Source organism: Zophobas morio, unplaced genomic scaffold (assembly GCF_036711695.1).
Source record: "Zophobas morio isolate AGI-343-1 ecotype UQ-CSIRO unplaced genomic scaffold, CSIRO_AGI_Zmor_V1 ptg000012l, whole genome shotgun sequence".
Classification (NCBI taxonomy): domain Eukaryota; kingdom Metazoa; phylum Arthropoda; class Insecta; order Coleoptera; family Tenebrionidae; genus Zophobas; species Zophobas morio.
This window is the reverse complement of record NW_026972117.1, coordinates 13,949,520-13,977,462: the sequence shown is the minus strand read 5'-3', so window position 1 is coordinate 13,977,462 and position 27,943 is coordinate 13,949,520. Positions and strand designations below refer to the sequence as shown.

The 27,943-nt window shown below is 32.9% G+C and overlaps 2 protein-coding genes across 4 annotated transcripts in view; one reads left to right on the top strand and one right to left on the bottom strand.

The window, feature by feature from the left end:
- Window positions 1–27,943, top strand: part of LOC135128356 (heterogeneous nuclear ribonucleoprotein C) — a 673,355-nt gene that overhangs the window by 411,842 nt on the left and 233,570 nt on the right. For all 3 annotated transcript variants that reach the window (XM_064055266.1, XM_064055267.1, XM_064055268.1), the window contains one exon: window positions 8,742–8,849. In XM_064055266.1, coding sequence (XP_063911336.1) covers window positions 8,742–8,849 — 108 coding nt within the window. The remainder of the gene's footprint in view (window positions 1–8,741; window positions 8,850–27,943) is intronic.
- On the bottom strand, window positions 1,892–2,724 carry LOC135128352 (uncharacterized). Its single transcript, XM_064055264.1, has 3 exons — window positions 2,583–2,724; window positions 2,341–2,540; window positions 1,892–2,289 (listed from the first exon to the last, which is right to left on the bottom strand). Exons 1-3 carry the CDS (start codon window positions 2,656–2,658, stop codon window positions 1,951–1,953), a joined length of 615 nt encoding a protein of 204 aa, XP_063911334.1. The 5' UTR covers window positions 2,659–2,724; the 3' UTR covers window positions 1,892–1,950.

Below are 27,943 nucleotides of genomic sequence, written 5' to 3'. Positions count from 1 at the left end.
TCTTTTCTTAGAGGATGTTATTTGCCAAAATGAGTCTTATCCTAGCTAGTATCTGCTAAAATAAGATCGATTTTGGCAAATGGCATACCTTCTAAGAAAAGAAAGGGTGGGCGGGCGTCAAAAGTTAAGGATGTTGATGAAAGACATGTTTATTATTAGTTTTTCGATAATTTTCGAAAGAATTGAGTAGGCTTAAATTAAATTAATTACGATATCCCAAACTTTTGACGCGCAGTTTATGATTGATAATAGTAAAATAAATTATATAGTTAATGATATTAATATATGTACAGATGAGCCTCATGCTGATGGACCCTTTATAAAATATGGTAACTGTATGGTAATAAAATAAGGACACTTTTTACTTCCCGAGCGTAGGCTAAAGAAGTATAGTAATCGAGTCCATCGGACGAATGGCCACTTTTATATTTTCTCGACGTTTCATGATCCCTCCAGTACGAAAAAAGTAGTCTCCCGTTTCCGTCTGTCTGTCTGTATCCATTTTTATTAGACAAAATGAGAATTATAACATTCAGAACATTTTGTTCGATTGTGGTTTAATTAATAATTTTAGTCCTGTTTTTGAGAATACAAACTCATTCAAATGAAACTAATTTCTACGTGATATTCTTTCGATGTATAAACATAAATAAACACTTCAGCTTCAGATTGTTATTACTTAGTGTGGAAGGACAAGGAGTGTTTATTTTGTTAAAGAGCTGGATTTGTCGAATTATACTTATAGTATTTGACTATTTTATTGAAGAAATCAAGAATGCAAAAAAAAATTGAAGACGTCATCGCAAAATTGTGTAAAGAAAAAACTCAACTCGACAATGCTTGATGTTTCATTGTACTTCAGACGCGAGGGAAGTTCTATGGAAACAACTTTCGGCCACACCTTTCACACTTGTATGCTTATTTTCGTTCCGATGTCCCAAACTCCGTGTTTTCCCCGAACTTAATTTTCCCGATCATTATCCGAAATGACGAAGTGTGTTTTCTAATAACGCTTCTCCCAAATCCCGCATTTTCTTTGATGGAATATTCACAACATCGAAATCTGTTGTGGCAAAGAAGCTAATCGCCCCCCCTCCCCCAATAAGTTAATAAAATCGTCGAAATCGAAACGGAATGAGTCTTGAAATAAAGACCAGCCACTTTAGTATGAAATCCTATTCGAAGTCCCCGAGACGGCAATGAAGTTAGCGATGAGAAATGGATGAAGTCTCCAGTCAATTTATTGGCCACCCATCCAGAATCTAATCAAGGGAATTGGGTTAGTGATATGAAATTACTCGGCCTTTTGCGAACACTGAACAACGATGATAAGACACTTCATTGGTTCGCTAACAGAAATCGCGTTAGCATCCACTGTAAAAAACACACTAGTGAGCTTTATTGCTCTCTGATTCGCTTTCCAAGGATATAACAGCGATGTATCTTCGCTCGCAACGAATGAACACAATAAAAAATGCAATCAGCCTTGGATATTTACTGGCTTAATGCAATTTTGTGGACGAAAAGTAACAATAAGAGCCAACACGGCTGTTCGGAAGATAGCTTCGACAGGATATTACGGAGTGCGGAACTTTATGTTATCTACGGTAGCGACAATGCAAGTCAATATCTGGTGCATCGACCTTCAAATTTATCGAACAGGAGCATCTGACGTGAAACGACACGTGTGGCTCCCGTTGGTTTTAAAATGTTGGAGTATCTAAATGTTCATTACCTGCTGAAATGTGTGCCGTAAAGTTTTAGCGGATGTTGAAATAAAAGTAGTCGTTAATTTTAACAAAACTGGAATTGTAAGCACCTTGTATCTTTTTATAAGTGGGTATAACACAAAGTAATTTTTGCAGGGTTGCTACCTCAACATATAATAATATATTTATCAGACGGTTTATTAGTGATCTTCATGTTTAAATTTAAATATCACGTTTGATATTACTGAAATGCTATTTCAGTGTGGTTATGTTTATCAGAAAGACCTATCCTAACATCAAACGTAGGAATATCTTTTTTATCACAATCGTATGAAAGAAGTTCATAAGTTAGTGAATTCTTGATCGCAGTTCCCACAGGAAACCAAATTCCTCTATTAGCACGTTCATGTTTAAATATTTTGCCTACTATAACGTCCCCATTTTCGAAAACTCTTCCAATGTATAGACTTTCCCCTACTTCACTACCTCCAGGAATAAGTTTACGATTCACGTAATCGTGTAAATCCTTGCTTTGAACATGAGTCCACTCAAAAGCTTCCTTGTGAGGACTACACAGTATCTGAAAACTATGGTTATAATTTCAGACAAAATTTTGCTTGCAAGATAGTACTTTCACGTGTTGGCTGGTAGTTAAGACATGAGAGTATGCTGTCGTTTGTGCTACTCCTTGTTTCGGTAAAATGGTTGCTGGAAGTAGTTCAAAACCACGAATGTACACTAGACCGACGTATCGATTATCACCGTTGTGGTCTTTTCCAGCTGGTACAGCATCATAAGGAATGGTACCGAAGTAGTCCCTCCAAAAGTAGTCTTTTCAAAATGATATCGTAAACTGTTTTTTTTTTAACTTACCGGCACAGTCCCATTTATTTCCAAAAACGAAAGTCAACTGACAAAGCAGTAAAAATGACCACACACTTAAAGCCATAATTATATTAATTGTAACATATGGTACCAAAATTCTGTCTGTAATCGTACTAAAAGTAACTGTAATTATATTTAAAAAAGCATCTCCGATTACATTATCAAAATATGTCGTTTTTAGTACTGTTATCGTTCGAAGACAATCTCCATCCATATTTATAGGTCAAGGTTCGCGTTAAAGTCATACACTGTTCAGTATTTTTAGAAAATGATTAAGTTAATAATTCAAAAACGTGAAGGCAGTAGAATCAGATTTTATAATTTATCCTAGAAACTGTACGTGCTGAAATGTTTGTACTTCAGGGGCGAAGGAAGTCCGCACTAAATAACTTCAGACCAAATTTCATCTAGTTTCTGGTAAAACTATCGTTTTACGTGACTTCTCAAGCACTCTACAAATCAGCTGGAATTAAATTTATGCCACAAATGCACAAGTGTTATATCGCCTTGGGGACTAATGCAGTTTCTGCAATAAAGCTATAACTATAAATTATTTTTTCCATAAAATGTTGTTTTTGATCGAAAATAATGTTTTACAAAATTAATATCCTTTGTCCTAACATAGGTGCCAATTTTCCCTGCATATTTTATTTTGTTTCATTTTATATTAATAACAATATTCTTCAATAATTTAAAATTTTGCTAAATTTGCACCCACCATAACTGAAAATTTTGAAACAAATTTATTTATTGTTTAATTTATGTATTGCTATTTTCGTTATCGAACAAATGGAAATTTTGCCATTCGTCAGCTATAAAACAAATAATAAATTTTTAATTCTTGGTTTTTGGACCTCTTTTTTGTGTGTCTAATACTTTGTTAATTCAATTTGACGCCTCATTTTCTCCTCCATGTTTTAATTTTTAAAGATTTTAATTTAACTGGGTCACAAATATCCATATGTATCAGTTTTAACGATTCAATTTTTTTCACTCCGATCGTATCGGAAAGAGCTTTTCCATCGAATTTCCCTTAATGTGCGTTTCACATTATAACAGTAATAATTGCTGCTTCCGTGATGTTTTTATTTTTCCCCGGTCTCTTCTCATGTCTCTGCCATCACATGGTTTTCATTTTGAATGAGATGATTTCAAGTAATTTCAACGTTTCGGGATTTTCCAAGGGGTGAAACCACTTAATTGACAAAATTTTAATGTAGCGTATGCGGTTTTATAGATTTATATCCTTCGATTTTTCGAAAATTCATACCGTTTTTTCAAAATCGTCAACATGAAATACGGAAATTTTTTAAATATTTTAAACATTTGATCTTGAAATCGAAATCATTCGGGGCAAAAACAATTCATTTCATAATTTGGGATACTCATATTTTTCAAAATTTCAATATTTCCCTAATTAAAATGTCACTAATCCCTCAGAGTTTTCGACTATAATCCTCAATTTTGGACATAACGATTAACATGTGATATTTGAATTCACCTCGCCGAAGCCTAAATCCTAGAATTTTTTATGGATTTTTAGACAATTTCGGGAAAAGTTCAATTTTTGAAATTTTGGACCTTTCCTTGAGCACTTTCGAATCTTAACGACGAGATTTTTTCATTGATTTCGATCGCCTGAAGTCTTTTACGATTCAGTTTTTCGACAATTCCTACCTATTTTTGAAAAATCGTCAAAATGTAATCTGGCAATTTTAAAAAGTCGATTTTGAAATCGAATATTTCGAGAAACAGTTGTCGTATACACTTAGCATCACTTTCTTTAATAAATTCATACTTTCTGCGGAAGAAAGATTTTTTTCATAATTTTTGGATACCCATTTTTTACAAAAACACACCAAATACGTCCCTACCACAAATGGCAATATTGCCCCGGAATTTTCGATCATAGTCCCTAATTTTGGACCGGAACCATCAATATCTCATATTTTTGGGTTCACCTCGTCTAAATCTAGCTCGTGGAATTTTTTGTGGATTTTTAGACATTTTCGGCAAAAGTTTGATTTTCCAAAATTTTGGACCTTTTCTTGAGCACTTTCGAATCTTAACAACTGGATTTTTCATTGATTTCGATCCCGTGAAGTCTTTTACGGCTTCAGTTCTTCGATAATTTCTCCCTATTTTTTCAAAATGGTCTAAATGAAATCCGATTATTTTTGAAATATTTTAAAACTTTGATTTTGAAACCGAATATTTTGAGAACCAGTCGTCATATCGACTTCAGATTATTATTTTACCTAATAATCCCACAATTGTGATTTTTTTCATATTTTGCGGATACCCTGTTTTCCGAAATCCGTCCCTAACAAAAATGCCACGAACACCCCGAAATTTTCCATCATAGTCCTCAATTTTTGACCGGAACCATCAACATGTCATATTTTTGGATTCACTATGTAATATCGGGAAAATTTTGATTTTTTAAAATTTTGGACCTTTCCTGGAACACGTTCGAATGTTAACAAACGAGATTTTTTTATTGATTTCGATTCCCAGAAGTCATTTACGCATTCAGTTTTTCAACAATTCCTACCATTTTCAAAATTGTCAAAATGAAATATGGCAATTTTTAAGAAATTTTCAAAATTTGATTTTGAAATCCAAATTTCGAGAATGAGTCATCATATAGACCTGTGATTATTCTCCCTGGTAGACCCATCATTTCTGCGTACAAACGATTTTTTTCATAATTTTGGGATACTCCAATTTTCCAAAATTTCGATCATAGTCCTCAGTTTTGAACATAACCATCAACATGTCATATTTTTGGATTTACCTTGTCGAAATCTCGCCCCTAGACTTTTTTGTGGATTTTTAGGCAATTTCGGGAAGCGTTAAATTTTTGAAATTTTAGACCTTTCCTTGAACACTTTCGAATCTTAACGAACAAGATTTTTTTTTAATTTCGATCCCTCAAAATATTTTACGCTTTCAGTTCTTCGACAATTCCTATCTCTTTTTTTCAAAATAAAACAGCAATTTTTGAGTTATTTTAAACATTCAATTTTGGTACCAAATATTTAAGTCTAATTTCGATTAGATTTTTTTTCATAATTTTTGGATATCCAGTTTTGCGAAATAGCGGTAAATATTTCCACATCAAAAATCCTACGATTGTCTTGGAATTTTCGATTAGTCTTCAATTTTTTTGTGAATTTTTGAGCAATTTCGGGAAAAGTTTGATATTTTTCAAAATTTTGGACCTTTCCTCGAACACTTTTTAATAAACTTTAAAAATATAATTTTGAAACCGAATATTTGGAAAACTAGTCATCATATGAACTTGTGATTATTTTTCCTAATAAACCCATCATTTCTGCGGAAAGAAGAGTTTTTTCATAATTTTTGGAGACCCAGATTTTCCGAAATCGCGCTAGATACCGTCCCTAATCAAAATGCCACGATTGCCCCGGAATTTTAGATTATATTCCTCCATTTTTTACAGGAACCATTAACATGCTATATTTTTGGATTTAACTCGTCGAAATTTAACTCGTGAAATTTTTTGTGGATTTTTAGTGAAGTTAGGAAAACTTTGATTTTTTCAAAATTTTAGATTTTGCCTCGACCACTTTTGAATGTTAACAAACGAGATTTTGTTATTGATTTCTAACCCTTAAGTCATTTACGGCTTCAGTTCCTCAACAGTTTCTACCATTTTTTCGAAATCGTCAAAATGAAATATGACAATTTTTGAGAAATTTAAAAAAATTGATTTTGAAACCGAATATTTGGAAAACTAGTCATCATCTGGAATTGTGATTATTTATCTAATGAACCCTTCTGCGGGAGGAATTTTTTTGATTAATTTTTGGGTACCTAAATTTTCCAAAATCCGATTAAATACGTCCTTAACAAAAATTCCAGGATTGCCCAAGAATTTTAGATTACATTCCTCCATTTTGTATGGGAACCATCAACATGTCATATTGTTGGATTTAACTCGTCGAATTTTTTTTTTAATTTTGGAAATTTCAAAGAGCACTTTCGAATCAAAACAAGCGAGATTTTTTTATTGATTTCGATCTCTTGAGACCTTTTAGGGCTTCAGTTCTTAGAAAATGATTACCATTTTTCCGAAATTGCCACAATCAAACATGACGACAATTTTTGATATGTTGTAAAAATTCGACTTTGACGTAGCCATTTTTGAATACTCAGTTTTTCCGAAATAGATTTCTAACAAAAATACCATAATTGATTTCCCATCATAATCCTCAATTTTGGACTGAAACTATCAACATCTTACAGTTTTGGATTCAGCTCCTCGAAATATAGCTGCCAGATTTTTTTGTGGATTTTTACAATTTCGGGGAAAGTTCAATTTTGAAAATTTTGCATCTTTCCCCGAGTACTTTCGACTCTTAACAAACGAGATTTTTTCCCTGATAAAGCCATCATTTTTTATTCCATAATTTTTGTATACACAATTTTGACGAAATAGTACTAGATGCATTCCTAACACGTCCCTAATGGCACAGTTGCCCCGGAATTTCCGATCATAGACCATACTTTGGACCAAAACCCTCAACATGTCATATTTTTCGATTCACCTTGCCGAAATCTAGAGCTCCTAGAATTTTTTGGAAACTATTAGGCAATTTTGGGAAAAATTCAATTGCTAAAAATTTTGGACTTTTCCTCGAGATAGATCTTTATGTTGATTTCTGTCCCTTGAAGTTTTTTACAGCTTCAATTCTTCAAACATTTCCACCATTTTTTCAAAATCGTCGAAATAAAATATAGCAATTTTTGAGACATTTGAATTTGAAACCAAATGTTTCGAGAACCAGTCGTCGTGTCGATTTGGGAATATTTTTCCTGATAGACCCATCATTCCTGGGCAGACACGATATTTTTTTATAATTTTCGGATACGCAATTTTTTCGGAATCATGCTTTAAATATATATATTGTGTTAGTATTCTGTACTTGTGGTTTATGAATTCGTTTTAAGTTTTATGACAGTTACTTACTTAAGGCACTGGACTTGAGCGTTGCTCGTGTCGGTTTGAATTCCATTTTTTTTTCTAAGACGTTGAAATTGTTTCACAGTTTGACTTCAAATGCGAGGGAACAATTTGAATTTGTTTGCAAAAATCTGGATGCCGAAGGTAAACATCAAGGCAGATTTATAAACCACAAGTACAGAAATATGTTATTTTATAAAATTTAAATAGCATTTACTATGAAAAATTTTGAGATGACGTCATAAAATTGTTGGCGGTGATGATTAGACCAATTTTGGTTAGCGTAACAGAGACAACAGACGACAGAAGACACAAACGGAAAAGGAGACCTACTTTTTCACGCTCTGGATTGTCTTAAACAATGATTTGATTATGATGATGCATCAGTAATAATTTTAAGATCTTTAAGTTTCTGAATACATCTAATATTAGGTAACAACTAGATAGTTTTGATCTAATGTAGTCAGAATAATTTTTAATTAGGTTTTAGGTGAGCCACATGGATGTTAGTTTGCCTAGTATTTAATATTAATTTTTATATATTTGTTTTGTCTCATAATTAATTTTAACTAATTCTTTCCCCAAATGTGAAAATCGTGCTTCGTTTTACGAACAATCAAATAAATGTATTGTGAATATGATATGGTGTTTAAATTATTAACAAATAAATTAACTTGTTCCAATCTGGCAATAGGTACTTATCCGTAGTAATTCTAACAAAATCAGTGGACTTGAGTGTCTACAAACACCTAATTATCTTCCCTGGTAACATCCCATCATAAAGCAAATCCAGTCAACCTCACTCTACAAAGATCTCAAACGCCAAACATGGCGCGAAGAGGTTTGTTTCAGCTTCAGTAATATTAAATAGCGTCAACTGTATCAACATTCATCGGAATTGAGATGTGAAATATTAAAAGACCGGGAGGGTTGAAACCGTGTACGAGTCAAAGCAGGCGTTGAAATCAGGTTATCATTTTATAAAGTCTGGCGCTATCCGTGCAAAATTTACGACCAGATCCTTTACATACTCAATCGCATTCGAATTGATTTACGAGGCGTAAAATTTCGTTGTATTGCCCGAAAAAACGCCGTAAATATTAAACGCGGACTCGAGCGAGAGTGGCTTTTGTCTCATTAGGAAATTTCTTTTGCAGGAATATCGATGCACAAAGGATACGCGTTCGTGCAGTTTACGAATCCTTTTGATGCTAGAAGTGCCTGTTTGGGGGAGGATGGCAGGACTGTTCTCAGCCAAATCTTAGGTGAGTGATTTTAGGCTTTTTACTTCCGGCAGGGTTCGCATTCGTATTTCTGTTTCATTGCGAAGTGCGAAATTTACGGGGTTGCGCGAATTTCAGCCGGAATTAATCCTGTTAATTAATGCCGATATTATGGTACAGCATTACTGTTTTAAGGCTGCACTGTTGCGTTAATATTAAATGTGTTTAAATAAAACCTAGACACATCTGACACAGTCGTTCGTAGTTTATGCGAGTTATAATCGCAAGCGAGGATGAACAGGTGAAAACGACTTCATTTTGCATAATGGCGTTTCACTGAGTTCGAACAAATTTCTGGTCATTCTCCAGAATAATCACACATATTTGTTGTCGCTGCGATATCGAAGTGAGCTGTCTACATTTTTATTTGTTTCATAGCTACCTGAAAGACTAAATTTACTGATCACAAAATTCATTTTATTCTATTTTACCTTCTCTTTTTTTTTCGTTAAACTGAGTCTTTCACCTCAAGTGATTTTCAAAAATTATATTGTAACTAAGCCATATACAGGTGTCCCAATGGTCATTATCGACCAAAGTATGTCTTACAATATTTTGGGTAGGGATAAATAAAATAAAGGGTTTTCTATTTGAAAAAAATAAAATGAAAGCGCATATCTTTATTTATTTCTAGGAAAAAATAGATGCGATTTTGTAAAAATATATAGGATGTTCCATTTAAAAAAACGATGTTGTGTGTTACGCCTTGGATAGCTAAACATAATTTTGAAGTATAGTCAGCAAAGAACTGTATAATTTTGGTTTGTGATTTTTTTTTCTTTTATTTCTAATAATTAATGAGATATTAGTGACTCACCCTGTATATTTACATGGACCTTACTGCCACACCTCTATAGGGAAGAGATTTGACGTTGAAGAACCTAAAAAATAATAATCCATTTAATTTATTGAATGGATTGAACTTTTTTTTTTCAATACCTACACTAATAACCATGTTAACAATAAATTTCACAACAAAATTTTCCTGTAACTCGAATTTACAATAATTGTTTAACAATTCTATTATGAAACGATTTTTATTACCCAACAGTAAACGGTTTTAGTGGTATTGTAGTTATAAACATTATTGAAAAAAACCTTGACTCAATATTTAACAGATTTTTATTATTTAACCCGATTTCAATTTAGGATTGAAATTACGGAAGTAGTAAAATTATCAGTGGCGGCTCGTGACCTTTTGAAATGACAATTAATAGTCGAAATTGTGTGATGGAAATAAATCCAAAAATACAATAAAAGTAAAAAGTATTTGTCCACATACCTTTAGCTTTAACTCATTACTGAGGCGACACACAAAACAAAACCATTTTTTCACAACCGCACATTCACAAAAAATTTCTCGTCTCTTGTTTTGCCATGAACACTTCTTTTATTAACAAATCGGGGGTGACTATCCTAAATCTTTCACTACAATTTTATCGTGGTAAGCTAGATGACGATTTTTGTTAAATATTCAACTGAATTCATTATTCTTATTTAAAATCAAACAATTTCACTGGCGCTGAATGACAATGAACTCCCGTAGTTGGACTACTGTTAGCGGTCACTGTTTCAATGTGACCTGATTCCCGCCAGTACAGAGACTGGAGGCGTGGTTTCAAAGCGACGGTGTAAACAAAAAGTCTTAGTAAGTCATGATTCGGTCTCCGTTTTTATCGAGACCTTCAACCATACAATATCTTTAGATATAAGTTTTCATTACGATTTAAAACTTTTTGCCAAAATTTTTATCAACTTTAATACCCAACTTGTTCTTTCGTGATATCTGAAATACGCCTATACAAATGGAATTATAGCAATCTATGTCTCTATTCCTCTTGTTTCTTTCTCCTTTCCACCGTTTCTCTTTTTCCAACGAACCAAAATGTTTCTCTCAAAAAAATATTTAAAATGCTCATTTTTCCTAAGTGTGGGAAAAACTGTATGTGCAATGTTTTTATAAATCTCTTCCTGTTACTTCAAACTTTTAGATTTTCAGAAATTTTAAAACCTGTGTTCACTGTGGACCACACCATTTTTATTTTTCTAACAAAAAATTGGTGTAATTAATGTAAAATTTAGCGGTGTCAAAAAATACGTTTTCAACTTGGTGTACTATATATAACAAAAATCTAGAGCTTAAGGGGATTAAAAAGTCCTACGAGTTGCACTTACGGTCACTGCCGCGATTTCGCTGAGTGATACAATTCCTTCTACGCCGAGCGGATCGCACAGAAAGCCGAAATTCACTGTAGCCGTGACAAAAGGATTACACCTACAGAGATCCTTATTTCCCTCCCGGACCCAGACATTCATCAATCCCTATATTTGACTTGTACATATATGTATACTCCGTGTTGAGTTTTTACCCAAAACGTTCAGATTTTTGAAAAAAAGCAAAAATATAAAACAACTTTTTGCAATATAATTTTGAATCTGCCAAACTGAATGCTTGAAACCTTGCAGATGTTTTAGTAAGCATAATAATTTTTAATCAAAATATATTTCTCTTATCCCTTCCAAAAAATGTATGACGTTATCTCAACATTTTTTAAATTAGCTTAAACAGGGTGATTCAAACAAATTAATGAATGCGTGAATTTATATTACTTATTTAATCAGAAACTGAAAAACCGAATCCTTTGAAGTCTGGGAGATGCTTTGAAGTTATCATAAGCATGGTAAATTTTTTTTCAAAATGTATTTGCTCATCCCCCCTAAAAATTGATTATGTCACCTCAAATGAAAAAAAAAAATATATAATTTTCTTTCAACAACAGAATAGTTAAACATGTTTTCAGTTTCCTGTTGGGGAAAGAAGACTGCATATATTACGAAAGAACGGATAAAATATAAGCCCCGCCCACCCACCCCTTCTCAATTGTAATGAATATTTTATTCATCGTGAGCTGAAGGGCGGAGTTTAGCTGCAAAATCCTCATTTCTGTACAAGAAATTACATATGAAATATATATGTCTTTAAAAAAGTAGAATTTTCTAGAGAAATAATATGTTACAATTAAATTCCGCCCTTCGGCCTGATTAGGAATGAAAAACTCATCACAATTGAGATCGGGGCGGGTGGGTGGGGCTTAATCTTTCTTTTTTTTAATATATAGAATTTTCTTTGAACAGGATAGTTAAACATGTTTTCAGTTTTTTGTTGGGAAAAGAAGACTTTTTATATTAAGAAAAAATGGACAAAATATAAGCCCCGCCCACCCACCCCTTCTCAATTGTAATGAATATTTTATTCATCGTGAGCTGAAGGACGGAGTATAGCTGCAAAATCCTCATTTCTGTACAAGAAATTACATATGAAATGTATATGTCTTTAAAAAAGTATAATTTTCTAAAGAAATAATATGTTACAATTAAATTCTGCCCTTCGGTATGATTGGGAATGAAAAAATCAGCACAATTCAGATCGGGGCATGTGGGTGGGGCTTAATCTTTGTTTTTTTAATATATAGAATTTTCTTTTAACAACAGGGTAATTAAACATGTTATCAGTTTTTTGTTAGGAATAAAAGACTTCGTATATTAAGAAAAAATTTACAAAATATAAGCCCCGCCCACCCACCCCTTCTCAATTGTAATGAATATTTTATTCATCGTGAGCAACTGAAGGGTGGAGTTTAGCTGCAAAATTCTCATTTCCATACAAGAAATTACCATATGAAATATATATGTTTTTAAAAAAGTATAATTTTCCAGAGAAATAACATGTTACAATTAAATTCCGCCCTTCGGTCCGATTGGGAATGAAAAACTCATCACAATTGAGACCAGGGCGGGTGGGTGGGGCTTAATCTTTGATTTTTTTAATATATAGAATTTTCTTTCGACAACAGGAGAGTTTAACATGTTTTCAGTTTTTTGTTGGGAAAAAAATACTTTGTATATTACGAAAAAATGGACAAAATATAAGCCCCGCCCACCCACCCACCCCGTCTCAATTGTAATGAATATTTTATTCATCGTGAGCTGAAGGGCGGAGTTTAGCTGCAAAATCCTCATTTCTGTACAAGAAATTATCATATGAAATATATATCTCTAAAAAAGTAGAATTTTCTAGAGAAATAATATGTTACAATTAAATTCCGCCCTTCGGTCTGATTGGGAATGAAAAACTCATCACAATTGAAATCGGAGCGGGTGGGTGGGGCTTAATTTCTGTTTTTTTTTTAATATATAGAATTTTCTTTCAACAGGATAGTTACACGTGTTTTCAGTTTCCTGTTGGGAAAAGAAGACTTCGTATATTAAGAAAAACGGATAAAATATAATCCCCGCCCACCCACCCCTTCTCAATTGTAATGAATATTTTATTCATCGTGAGCTGAAGGGCGGAGTTTAGCTGCAAAATCCTCATTTCTGTACAAGAAATTATCATATGAAATATATATCTCTAAAAAAGTAGAATTTTCTAGAGAAATAATATGTTACAATTAAATTCCACCCTTCGGTCTGATTGGGAATGAAAAACTCATCACAATTGAAATCGGAGCGGGTGGGTGGGGCTTAATTTCTGTTTTTTTTTAATATATAGAATTTTCTTTCAACAGGATAGTTACACATGTTTTCAGTTTCCTGTTGGGAAAAGAAGACTTCGTATATTAAGAAAAACGGATAAAATATAATCCCCGCCCACCCACCCCTTCTCAATTGTAATGAATATTTTATTCATCGTGAGCTGAAGGGTGGAGTTTAGCTGCAAAATCCTCATTTCTGTACAAGAAATTACCGTATGAAATATATGTCTTTAAAAAAGTAGAATTTTCTAGAGAAATAATACGTTACAATTAAATTCCGCCCTTCGGTCTGATTGGGAATGAAAAACTCATCACCATTGAGATCGGGGCGGGTGGGTGGGGCTTAATCTCTGTTTTTTTTTTAATATATAGAATTTTCTGTCAGCAACAGGATAGTTAAACATGTTTTCAGTTTTTTGTTGGGAAAATATAAGTATATTAAGAAAAAATGGACAAAATATAAGGGCGGGTGGGCGGAGCTAGTACTTGCTAAGATAAGTCTTATTTTGGTAAATGACATATCCTTTGAGAAAATAGGGGGCGGGTGGGCGGGGCTAGTACTTGGTAAGTTGGCAAATGACATACTCTCTAAGAAAGTAAAGGGTGGGTGGGCGGGGCTAGTACTTGATAAGATAAGGCTTATTTCGGCAAATGACATATCCTCTGAGAAAATAGGGGGCGGGTGGGCGGGCCTGCTACTTGTTAAGATAAAACTGACTTTGCCCATATTAATCTTGTAAAAACTTACGAAATTTTAAGGTGTTAATTTGCAAACTTCCATAGTAACGAGTTAAATTCCTAAATCTTCCCGAAATATTATGATGAGTTTGTACTTGTGATTTATCATCGCATTAATATTTTTTAGATTTGCTTATACAGGTGGCTCAAAAAAAATAATGAATGTGTCAATTTATGTTTGATTAAATCAGGAACGGCTCACTCCATTTTCCCAAAAAAATTTTTTAAATACTATACTGTTACCAATCCAAGTTGATATACATGTCTTTGCAAAAATGTTGATGCCGTCATCACAAAATTCTGTAAAGTAAAAACTTAACTCAAAAATGCTGGATATGTTTCACTGTATTTTAGGAGCGAGCGAAATTCTATCGAAACAGCTTTCGACCAATTTTTTCGTATTTATTGGAGTGCTTGTTGTTTAGTTTCTGTCTTTTTTTTGGAATCAGCTACCTTCTTTGGACTTTTTCTTACAATAGAAAAAACTTTCTATGAAACAGTTTTTGATTTCAAATTTGGTTCATTTTTTCAAATTCTTTATGATTTTTTTAAGGTCTTCTACTCCCAGTTTGACTGCCTTTTCTGTATATTTTTCGTATTCTTCCTTTTTTTTTTTTATAGATCTTTCCTTCACTACTGTTTAATTTGCTGTTATTTCTCTATTCCAATACTTTTTACAAATGGGTAATTTCTTGTTTTCTCTACGATTTTCCCTAGAGTGGAAAAAAATTAGTCCCCCGTTTTCGTCTGTCTATCTGTCTGTCGGTCATCTGTGTTAATTTTTTTACGAAACTACCGGACCGATTATTGTTGTAGTTGGTAAAACGCTAAACAAAAATTTTTCTTTAGTAAATGGTTTCTAAATTTCATGGAACTAAGAAATCTAGAGATTTGCAAAACAGGAACGCTTATAATGCGAGCACAGCGAGCACGTTCAGATTTTATTTTAAAAAAATGGTCTAAAGTTATACAATTTTCAGGAAAATGGGATAAGCCATTTTTGATTTGATCAATAAGATAGATTATCCCATTCATTCTTTTTTTCAATTACCCTATATAAGTAATTAAAAAACTATGATAAATCACAAATATGGAGTAATATTTTGTTTATTTTAAACGGGATATATTTGGCTTTTTTTTTCAAGAAGCTAGATATATCAAAACTCAACACAGATTCATAAACTAACCGTCTAGGAGTGTACTATTTTATAAAATTTTAAACACATTTACTATGTACAATTTTGAGGTGACGTCATTACAGTGTTAGTGGGAATTAATCAAATTTTGATTAGTGTTTTATCATCCACACGATATTCATAACACACGGGAGACCTACTTTTTCGTACTCTAGGGGTCATGACACGTCGAGAAATTACATACAATATTTTTTTAGCTTACGCTCCGTGAATAAAAACATCTGAAATTTCAGAACTGTAAATGGATTTACAAAAAAGATTTGAAAGTTCTCTTGTGGATCAAGTGGATAAAATATTTCGAAATCAAGATTGAATGTTTATTGTTTGGTGTCTACTTTAAGCTGAAGCTGGAGACTTTTAGAATAAACTGTACTGGCCTGACCCTATCTAACCTGACCAACTGTTCCGAAAAAATGCAAACCCTTCCATTTAAAAAAATGCACTATGTGTGGATAACGTTTAAATGGAATATGTGAAAATAATTGAGTGAATTTTCTTAACCTTTGTCAAAGATTTGTTCCTGTACTCTAATCAGTCCATTTTTTTTGTCAACCTGATAAATTTCCTTGAGAGAAAGAAAAACTAGTTTGAAAAACATAAATAATGTTCGAGGAATATTAATGATTTGACCGATATCTTGATATTCAAAAATCTCATTCCACTCCAGTTGATATAAATAACCATTAATGTTGGCAAAGTCTGGATTCTTAAAGTCATAATAAACTTCATTGATTTCTAAACTGTGGGGGAGTAAATTACGCTCCACCTGAAATTCATGGCTTGAATGATAAACTGTTTCATTTAAAATAGGAGTCTGAGCATAATTAGACTTGGTACTAACAACTGGTCGCTAAATTAGGTCCGAGAAAATATTTTGAGCATTAGGTAAGAAATCTATTTCTATCATATTCAACTAAGAAAAATAATTACGACTGAAATAGACAACAACAATTCTACAGTTTTTAGTGTTGGCATCTTCTTGTTCAACAACTCATCTAATGTTTTATTGTCAGAGGATAAATTTGCAGCACAAAGTTGCTAAAGCTGCATTAAATTTAAGCTCTCCTCGCGTAGAATTATTAGAAGATGATCAAAAATTCCGCTCACACCATAATCCAAACGCCCGTTTCAACATTTACTTTATTCATTGGTTAATTTCCTCAGCAACGACCAATAATACTAACACCCGAAATAATAATAAACATTGGGATAGTTGCCCAAAACCGTAATCTTGCAAGCTTTTGCCATCCGTTGCAGCTGCACTGATCACTTGGGATTAAACTTGAAACATTATGGTGGTTTTACTTCCAACTTGTTGTTTATCCCTTACATAAAATATGTAGGTCCGGAGCAGTGTTCTATTTTCGCAATACTGAGACCTCATTTTAAAGTAGATTACTTTCTTGGTGTGAAAAAGGAAATTAGCTGGTACTTTTTAGCATGCAAATTGCTGGCACGTCCACTAAAGTCGTCGCAAACAGGTTGACAACTTTACGACTCTGCGACACTAATTAAAAACTGACGTGGAATTTGTGCAACATCATAATGTCCGCACGCACATGCTGATTTTAATTATTAAATTTTACTCCGTCTGCATATTTTGATAATTTTCCGTTTTATTTTAATTGGATCCGTTTTCCTGATTTGCATAAATTTCCCTCGTGCTACACGTTGTTTTTGTATGTGGAAAATACACATGTTGTGATGAGTTTCGACAACACCCGCAGCTTGAAAGCGATTAAAACAAATACATCAAAATTAAGGAGCGTTTGCACACAACATAGGCTAAGTGCTACCGAAATTCCAAAAACGTGCGCGTTTTAAAAGTCTCAGCTCACTAGTGTGCAAAATAAACTAGTTATTATAATAATGTTGAGTTTTTGCTCCTCGAGCAGAATTTTCTTAATTTCACGAATTTAATTTCCGTTAAAATTGTGGTTTCAGTATCTTGATGAAGTCATTTTACAGAATATGAGCTTCATAAGTTTCGTCTTGTGTAATAGAACTTCGAGTTCATTGAACGTTTATCCAAATTAATTCAACATAACTTCAGATTTGCACGGATACGTGGAACGAATTGAGCTAATGAAACTTAATGTCATTCATATTTCACTTGTTCCTTTTCCTCTATGTATTCGTGCCAATTAAGTGTTATGTCAAATTAGTTTGGTGGGCTTTTAATAATCCTTGTATGCTTCTTGGTGCAAGAAATATTGATGTAAACATCTTTGTTGGGGAGTAGTTCGGTATCTTAACCAGCTTTATTTCATTGCTGTTTTAATGATCATCATCAAATTGATTAGACGAAATTTTGGCACTTATAATAAAGATGATGAGTTGTCAATTAAAAATTCATTTTAGATTAAGTTTGTTAGTAAAAGTCGATTTTGCACTTCGGGGTTATCGTACAAGTTCTGGTTCAATTATTGATTCATTTGTCCTCTGTGTCCAACTAACTCAACAATGATGCTTTTATCACACGTTGTGTTCGTTCAGAACGTGAGATTGTACGGATAATACAGCAGCCTTTCATCCAATGGTTTCTGCTATCCAGGTTTTTTTTTTCGTGTTTACTAACTATATTTGCATTTTAATATAGCATTGATTCATTCTTGATTAAAAAATTTCAAACTTGTGAAAAACATTACAGCAGTGAGACAAGCAGAAGTTGGTCACTACCGAACTACTTAAAATAGAACTAAAGTAAAAGTTAAAGAAAAACAAGACAAAAAAAGGAAGCAAATAAAGGAAAAGATAAATAGTCAAACGTATTCGTAGAAAAATGTATGAAGAACAATTAAATAGTGAAATAAGGGCAAAAATAACGATAATGCGAGCACATTCTTCTGAAAGCTTTTATTCCTTAAATCTCGACGTTCTCGGCAAAATTTTAATCACTTTAATCCTATTTTTCAAAAATTTGGTATAGTGAACCAAGAGGTATAAGGTTATATGGCCATCATAAAATTAGTTGACCGCAAATAAATACCCCCTTTGTGTGGTTCGCACTAAGCTTACCGGTTGGCAATAAATCATCTTCTAAACATTTCTTGCTCATATTTAACAGGGCCGGCTTTCAAAGCGAGCGGTTATTTCGGAACACTCAGCGGCTGCAGGTAGCAAACAAAATAGTGGAGTGGTGGATTTTCATATTTAGTGAAAGCCGCCCCTGAACGAAACCGCAAGAGCCGGTCGAGCTGTAGTGGACTTGTTATTTACGACCCTAAAACCTTTTCTATTGTAAACAACTTAACTTCGACACAATGGGATGATTTTATGATGGCCATATAACCTTATAGCTCTTGGTTCACTATATATTTTTGAACAAACTGCAAATTTAGAACGATTCTTAAAATATTAAAATTTTCTGTAAATTCGATAAAATGCACAAAATGGTAGAATAATTTCACTCTTGTCTACTACAGAATAACTATCATGTTTGCCAAGATGAGATTCGTCTTTAATTAAGAGCCAATGAAATTAATCTTTCATTTTATTAGTTGTGGATTTTATATTGATAAGCAAATGAAAAATAGGCTAAAAGGTAAAATTAACTCCACCCACTTTCGCATCTGTATAAAAAAAATCATCACAATTGAGATAGGGCGGGTGGGCGGGTTTACATGTTTCCTTTTTGTTTTAATATGTGTACTTCTTTTCACAACATGAACTTAAAACATGTTTAAAATGGAAAATTTATATACGGAAATATCGATTTTGCAATTAAGCTCAGCGCCATAATTGCGTATTTCCATGCAAAAATGTACCATTTTTACCATGGTTTCAGTTTCTTGTTGTGAAAAGATGGCTACGTATATTAAGCAGAAAAAGGCAAAATATAAGCCCCGCCCACCCACCCTATCTCAATTCTGATTATTTTTTTTATTCGAGATTCGGAACTTAATTGTAAAATTCTTATTTTTCTACGAAAAATTATCATGTGAGATAGTTCTTAAGTAATAGTGTTATACAAAGATGTTATGTTGTATGTTATACAAATGTATTAATTAAACTTTTTTAAATATTTAATTAAATTTTTCATTCGTTGTCAGACCGAATTTATCATTTTAAACATGTTTTTAAGTTTCTTGTTGTAAAAAGATGACTACATATATTAAGAAAAAACGGCAAAATGTAGCCCCGCCCACCCGCCCTATCTCAATCGTGATGATTTTTTTTATTCGTCGTGAGCAAAGGGGGCGGAGCTTAACTGCAAAATCCTTATTCCTCTACGAGGAATTAAATACATGTTTTTGAGTATCGTGATATTCAAGCAATATTATGTATATTAAGGAAAAAATGAAAGCCGAAGATTAAGTCCCACCAATACCTTTCCTGATTTAAATAGTAATAAAGTTTTCATTCGTTTCCAGGTCGAGGGGCGGAACTTATTTGCAAAAGCCATATTTCTCTACAAACATTTACCATTTAAAACGTGTTTTAAGTTTCTAAGAATAAAAGAAATCATCAAAATCGAGATGGGGTGGGTGGGCGGGGTTAATATTTTGCCCTGTTTCCTAAATATACGTAGCATTGTTTGAATAACACGAGACTAAAAAACATGTTTTTAATTTTTTGTAAAGAAATAAATATTTTGCAGTTAAGCTCCGCCCCCTTGGTTCATGGCGAAAAAAAAAATTATCACAATTGAGACAGGGCAGGTGGGCGGGCTGACATTTTGCCTTTTTGTTTTGATATGTGCAGACTTCTTTTCACAAGATGAAACTTAAAATATGTTTAAACCGAAACATTTGTATAAGGAAATATCGATTTTGCAATTAGGCTCCGCCCTTCGGTCTGATAACGAATGAAAAATTCATCACGATTGAGATCAGTGTATTTAGTATGAGATGAAAATCAAATTAGGTACATTTTGTAAAATGGTCCAATTTATGATTAAAAAAATTCAAAATGACCCCGCCCACCCACCCGGTTTTCCTTCTAGTCACTTATTTTATTAGAAAAAAAAGGCAGTTTTATATTGATAAACATTGGAATCTAGACAAAAAGGTAAAGCTAACTCCATCCACCTCCGCTTTTGGATTTCATTGGTTTTTTTGATCGGATGAAGACTGAATTTTACTATGTCGAACGGCGAACTAGACTTACAAAAATTCAAAGTGGCCCCGCCCACCCACCCGGTTTTCTTTTTGGTCACTCATTTTATTGGACGAAAAGTGCATTTTATATTGAATAACAGTGGAATCTAGTAATCTGGACAGACACTTTTGAATTTCATTGGTTTTTTGACTAGAGGAAAACTGAATTGGATTTTGTGAAGTGGTCCAATTTATGCTTAAAAAAATTCAAAGTGGCCCCGCCCACCCACCCGGTTTTCCTTCTGGTCACTCATTTTATTGGACAAAATGGGGGTTGTATATTGAGAAATAGTGGAATCTAGACGAAAAGGTAAAACTAACCCCATCCACCTCAGCTTTTGGATTTCATTGGTTTTTATGATTGGATGAAGACTGAATTTTACTATGTCAAATGGCGAACTAGACTTTCAAAAATTCAAAGTGGCCCCGCCCACCCACCCGGTTTTCTTTGTGGTCACTCATTTTATTGGACGAAAAGTGCATTTTATATTGAATAGCAGTGGAATCTAGTAATCTAGGCAAAGGCTAAAACTGACCCCACCCACGTTCGCTTTAAATTTCATTGGTTTTTTGATTAGAAGACAATTGAATTTAATTTTGTCGAGTGATCGAATCTACGCTTAAAAAAATTTAAAATGGCCCCGCCCACCCACCCGGTTTTCCTTCTGGTCACTCATTTTATTGGACAAAAGGAGGGTTTTATATTGAGAAATATTGGAATCTAGACGAAAAGGTAAAACTAACCCCATCCACCTCCGCTTTTGGATTTCATTGTTTTTTTTTTATTGGATGCAGACTGAATTTTACTGTGTCAAATGACGAACTAAACTTACAAAAAAATCAAAGTGGTCCCGCCCACTCACCAGCCATTCTTTTTGGTCACTCAGTCTATTAGACGAAAAGTGCATTTTAAATTGAATAGCAGTGGAATCTAGTAATCTAGGCAAAACGCTAAAACTGACCCCACCCACGTTCGCTTTAAATTTCATTGGTTTTTTGATTGGAAGACAATTGAATTTAATTTTGTCAAGTGGTCGAATCTACGCTTAAAAAAATTCAAAATGGCCCCGCCCACCCACCCGGTTTTCCTTCTGGTCACTCATTTTATTGGACAAAAGGGGGGTTATATATTGAGAAATAGTGGAATCTAGACGAAAAGATAAAACTAACCCCATCCACCTTTGCTTTTGGATTTCATTGTTTTTTTTTTATTGGATGAGGACTGAATTTTACTATGATAAATGGCGAATTAGACATACAAAAATTCAAAGCGGCCCCGCCCACCCACCCGGTTTTCTTTTTTGGTCACTCATTTTATTGGACGAAAAGTACATTTTATATTGAATAACAGTGGAATCTAGTAATCTAGACAAAACGTGAGGGGAGTTTGTATAAATTCTTTAGATCGATTTTTTAAATATTAGGAGTAATTTAAAACTTACGATATTTTATTCGACGAAATTTTCAAAGTGGTATTTTTAAATTTCTTATATGGTTTATTACGAACTTCTTGTGCTAGTGGAGAATTCCAGTTAACAAAAGCACATACACATACCTAATACTTTCTTTCTCTGTAATAAGATTTTATGCACAAAGCTTGGCATGTAAAGCCACCCATAAAGTTAAAACAAACTCTTCGGCCAACATATTAATAGAAAATTTGGCAAACTTTTCTACGTTAATTTCATGGTTCGATGATATAGCTTGTGATAAAATAGAGATTTATTTTTTTTTAATTAATTATGCTTTTATTTTTGTACTGACATGACTAATTCGACGCATTTGTGGATTGTCAAAAATCGGTACTTTGATGGTCCTAGCTCCCATTTAGTTCATAAACTGACTGACATTCATTTTATTTAGTTTTCATAATTGTTAATGTGGTACCTCGATTAAAAATATTTCGGGTTTAAATGTGACAATTGCATCAATAAAATTAGTAAAATTATCGTGGGTTGATTTTTTTTTAATAAAAGCTACTTTATGAAAATAAATGTTTTAATTTTATTTTATCCCAATATTCTACCTACTTCATGTTCGTATCTGAGCGTCAACCACACTACCTACTATACATACGAAATTTTACGATTTAGTGCGCCCGCATTTTCGGTATAAAATAGTGGCCAAGTACGAGTCTATTTCAAACAATCTTGCGTTATTACTACAACTTTCCACCTCAAACCGTCTTCTAGGAAATTGCAGCAAACTTTTTAGCCGAAACCCCATCCATAGCGCGATTATCCCCGACGTGTTCGGGTTTATTTAAATTGCGCCACTGCAGTAGATTCCAGTCAAAAACAACAAAAAAAATCTCCAATTTCTGCGCTTGTACCGCTGCTGCATTTCGCACCTCGGTTTCCACGCGGATTTATTGCTAATTAAATCAGGAAAAAATTATTTTTCCAAGGTAGTCCATGAAATGTTTTATTGAGGTAATCGGCGCATAACCGTGCCGTAAAATAAATTTTCTTCACTTTTAATATACACTATAAACATGTTAAAGAATAATAACTGGAGGTCTGTAAAAATTTTCATGTTTATTTTGTTAATGACGTACGTGTCAAAATACGCTATCCGGGCGGTTTGGAGCACGTCCAGGTTTTAAGGGCACATAAAATGGCCGAGGAAAGTGCAAGAAAATTATGGGACGGACCCGCGCACAACACGGTTATAAACGTGGGAATACCTCCGGAAAATCTTAGCACGATTCGGACGCGGAGAACGATGTTCACGGGGGACATTAACCCCAATACGGGCCTGGACACGGTGGGACATGCAGTTGCGGCGGAGTTGGACTGATTGGCAGATGTGACCGCAAGGACAATTTCGGGACGTTTTATTGTTCTCCAGAGTTGCCAAGTTTACCGATTTAAAAATACGTTTACCGATATATAGTTTATAATATTCTCTTAGAACTACATATGTTTTCTTAATTCTATTTATGTTCAAAAACTTTTAAAACATGTGCAACTAATGATTAATTAACACACGTGCTTAAAAAGGTGGCCATTGTATCTGACATTCTGTCATTTACAAAATCTCGCTTGCCACTAAAGAATTTGAAAGCTAAACCAAATAATTTCCTGGAATTTATTGCTTTAATTTCTAACATTTGATATCAAAATTATCATTTTACAGAAATTGAAGTGTAATTCAGTTACCTAGTTTTCCCGACGTTTCATGACCGCTAGAATCGGAAAAAGTACGTTCCCCGTTTCCGTCTCTATCGATATTTAGACATCTGTCTAATACTAAAACAAATTTTTCGATGTCTACATTTTTCGATTTTTCAGTTTTTCAGTTCTTTGAATTTTCGAGTTCGCTTTTTTGGCTTTTCGATTTCTCAATTTTCCAATTTTTTAATTTCTCAATTTTTGGATATTTCTTGCTGTTTTGGAATGTGACAATATTTCGTTTCTTCGACTTCTGGATTTTTCGATTTTTCGTCTTTTTATTTTTAGGATTTTCAGTTTTTCGTTTTTTAAACTTTAGATTTTTCAATTTTTCGACAGTTGTATATTTCAATTTCACAATTTTTCAACTTTTCTATAGTTTAATTTTTTCATTATTAAAATTCTAGATTTTTCGAGTTCTCAGCTCTTCTATATTTTAATTTTTCAATTTTCCAAATTTTTAAATTTTCGTTTTTTCTTCCGAATGTTTCGATGTTTTGATTGTTCAATTGTTGACTTATCAATTTTTCCATTTTTTACTTTCGATTTTTCCATTTTGGCCTATTTCGGATTCCCAATTTTTCGATTTTTCGACTTCTCGACGTCTAGACTCCCCGATTTTTCGATTTTTTGATTTTTCGATTTCTTAATGTGTCAGTTTTTGAATTTTTCGATTTTTTGATTTTCTTACTTTTCGGCTTTCGATTTTTGAATTATCCGATTTTTAAATTTTCCAATTTTTTTTAATTTTCGAGTTTCGATTTCTTGAATTGTTGATTTTTCAGTTTTTAGATTTTTTAATTTTAGATTTTCGAATTTTATTTTTTGTGATTTTTTAATGTCTAGATTTCCCCATTTTTCTTCAATTTTACGATATTTTAATTTTTCAATGTTTTTAATTTTAGATTTTTCGATTTTTCAGTTCTTCAATATTTTTAAATTTTTCAAATTTTAATAATTCTGAATTTTCAGTTTTCCGATTTCTCAATTAATTTATTTTGTGATTTGCCGATTTCTCGACTTTCCAAAGTTTCGATGTTTCAGTTCTTCACTTCTCCAATTTTTCGATTTTTTAAGTTTGTGATTTTTCGACTTTGCTTTTTTGACTTTTTGATTTCTCATTTTTTCAGTTTTTTAATTTCCTAATTTCGTTAAATTTTGTGATTTTTCAGTCTTTCGATTGTTCAATTTTTCGATATCTGGGTTTTGGGATTTTTTAGTACTTTGATTTTTGGATTATTTGGGTACTGGATTTTTCGATTTCTCGACTTTTTACTTTTTGGTTTTGAATTTTTCGTTTTTTAAACTATTTTTCGGCTATTTTATACTTGGAATTCTCAATTTATCAACTTTTCAATATTTTAACTTTTCAGTTTTTCAAATTTTAGGTTTTTCGATTTCTAGAGTTTTTAGTTCTTCTATACATATGTATTTCAACTTTTCAATTTTCGGATTTTTTAAATTTTGGACTGTTTTATATTTAGATTTCTCAAATTTTCAACTTTTCGATATTTTAATTTTTCATTTTTAAAACTCTAGATTTTTCGATTTCTCCAGTTTTCAGTTTTTCAACATTTTTTAATTTTTCAAATTCTGACGTGTGTGAATTTTCAGTTTTCCAATTTCTCAATTAATCTATTTTTTGATTTTCCGATCACTCGACTTCCCAAAGTTTCGATCTTTCAGTTCTTCAGTTGTTTATTTTTCGATTTTTTAGGTTCTTGGTTTTTCAATTTTTCATTTTTCTAAGTTTGCGATTTTTCGACTTTGCTTTTTTGACTTTTTGATTTCCCAATTTTTAAATTTTTTAATTTCCCCATTTCAGTAATTTTTGTGATTTTTCAGTTTCTCGATTTTTCAATTTTCTGATATTTGGGTTTTGGAATTTTTTATATTTCGACTTTTCGATAATTTGGGTCCTGGATTTTTCCATTTCTCGCCTTTTTGCTTTTTGGTTTTGAATTTTTCGTTTTTTAAACTTCAGATTTTTCAATTTTTCGACTATTTTATCCTTCGAATTCTCAATTTTTCAACTTTTCGATATTTTAACTTTTCAGTTTTTCAAATTTTAGGTTTTTCGATTTCTCGAGTTTTTAGTTCTTCTATACATATGTATTTCAATTTTTCAATTTTCGAAACTACCGTACCCATCATTGTCAAATTTTATAGGTATGTTAGAGATATCGTGTAGATGGTGCAACGCTAACCAAGATTTGTCTACTCATCCCTACCAACAACTTGATGACATCACTTCCGAATTTATCATGGCAAATACTATTTAAATTTTATAAAATAACACACTCTTATACTTGTGGTTTATGAATGCCCGTCTTAAGTTTTTCTAGTAGTTATCCAGATGTTCGCGAAAGTCAAAATTGTATAACAAGTTTTTTTTCTAGAGTAACTGGTATTTTCTATATTTTTTTATTTACAGAGATTATCATAAACATAAAATAAAATTTCACAATATCTAATTTCATAATTTTTCAAAAAAAGCGGGATTTGTTTGACTGTTTCTCGGAACTAAAAGAAGGTTTGTCTAAATAACGTTAGACCAATTTTTAAGTGTAAAGTCTGTATGTAGACGTGGTATTAAACATTTACAGATTTTCACAATTTTTAACTTCGCTTTGAAAACAATAAAACCATTTCTACGTGTCATGGCCAACTAGAGCAGATTTTTAAAAAATCACACAGTATATGTTTCTTCTGTACTCCGCCTTGAGTACACATAGGTTCCTCAAATTCATCTGTTTCGGTTTTACCATAGATGTATTATCGTTTTTCACATTTTCCCTTGTCTTGTGGTCACCTTTTTTGGCTCTTCCTCCAATTTTCTCTGTATATTCGCTACCTCTTCTGTTTCATCTGTTAGTAGTCGTAGTTTTTCGTCTTCCGTTTTTCTCACGCCTTTGATATTATCTTTTTCTTCACTGGCTGAAATAAACCGTCTTGATTTCTTTCAGGAGATAGGAGATAACTCTTATCTTCACGTTCCACTATCAACTCCTAGCATTTATTATTATTATTATTAAATATGCCAGCCAATAGGTTTTCACCCAATTACAGGCCACCCTGTAAGAAAAAGATACTAGAGAATCAACGTTTAACATTGTAAGCAGCTAGTATATTACTGCATAACCTAGGAAGGCAAGTTAGAGTTTATTTCATACAAGGGAGAAAATGTTTGAATGTTAATGCGAGGTGTTGCTAAATAAAATTTGTAGTTGATGCTAAAGCTAAGAACAATGAAGCTTTAACACGCCTAGATTGTAAAGTACCAAAGCCAAACCTTTGCAAGAGATCGAACTGAAGAGTTCCTCTGACAGGATACACACCATCAACCTTGTACGTCAAAAATTTGAGAAACCGTCTCTGGATTTTTTTCAAGGGCATCAACATAAATTTGAGATAACGGGCCCACACGATGCTTGCACACTCTAATTTGCATTTTACAAAAGCACAGTACAGATTATTATATAAAACAGCGAAGAGAAGAGGGCCTAAAATAGATCGCTGGGGAACGCCTGAAGTTACCGAGATCTTATCAGATTCATAAGCATAATGTTTAACATACTGAAATCTTGATGACAAACAAGAATAAATTAGCTGAACCAAATGACCTGACAGATTAATAATATTCAGTAGCTTCACCAGTAAAATCTCGTGACTTAGCTTGTCAAAGCCTTTTGAAAAATCCGTATAGATTACGTCGACTTGGTGTTTATTACCAAAGCTTTTGGACACAAATTGGGTGAAGCGGCATAAATTGGTTACTGTAGAGCGACCACTGAGAAATAATACACTTACTGTAGATGCTAAAAGATCACCATGTCTTTTATTTATTCTCACTGTCAATTTTTATGTCGTTATTGCTTATGGGCAATTTAAGGTTTTGCAATATCAATCGCATTTTGACATCTAATAAAGAAATTGAAGCCTATAGGGTATACATGCTTAAATTTTCTACGATTCCCCTTAATATTTAAGCTGAAATGAAAGTTAGAGTATAAATACGGAATGACCAGTCACAATAAGACGTACAGAAAGACATATTGCGGACGTCGAATTGTAAATTCAGTCATTAACAAATTACCATTTGAACTTCATATTCCCGGTTATAACTTTTGTGGACCAGGAACCAAACTAGAAAAACGTCTAGCAAGAGAAGATCTAGGTATAAATCAACTAGATGAAGCGTGTAGAACTCACGACATATCGTACAGTGAACATAAATCGACATAAAGCGGACAAAGTTATATTCGATAAATACGTTCGTCTGACGCATCTTTGGGTGAAAAAGCTGATGTTTTAGGTATAACGGCTGCTATGAAA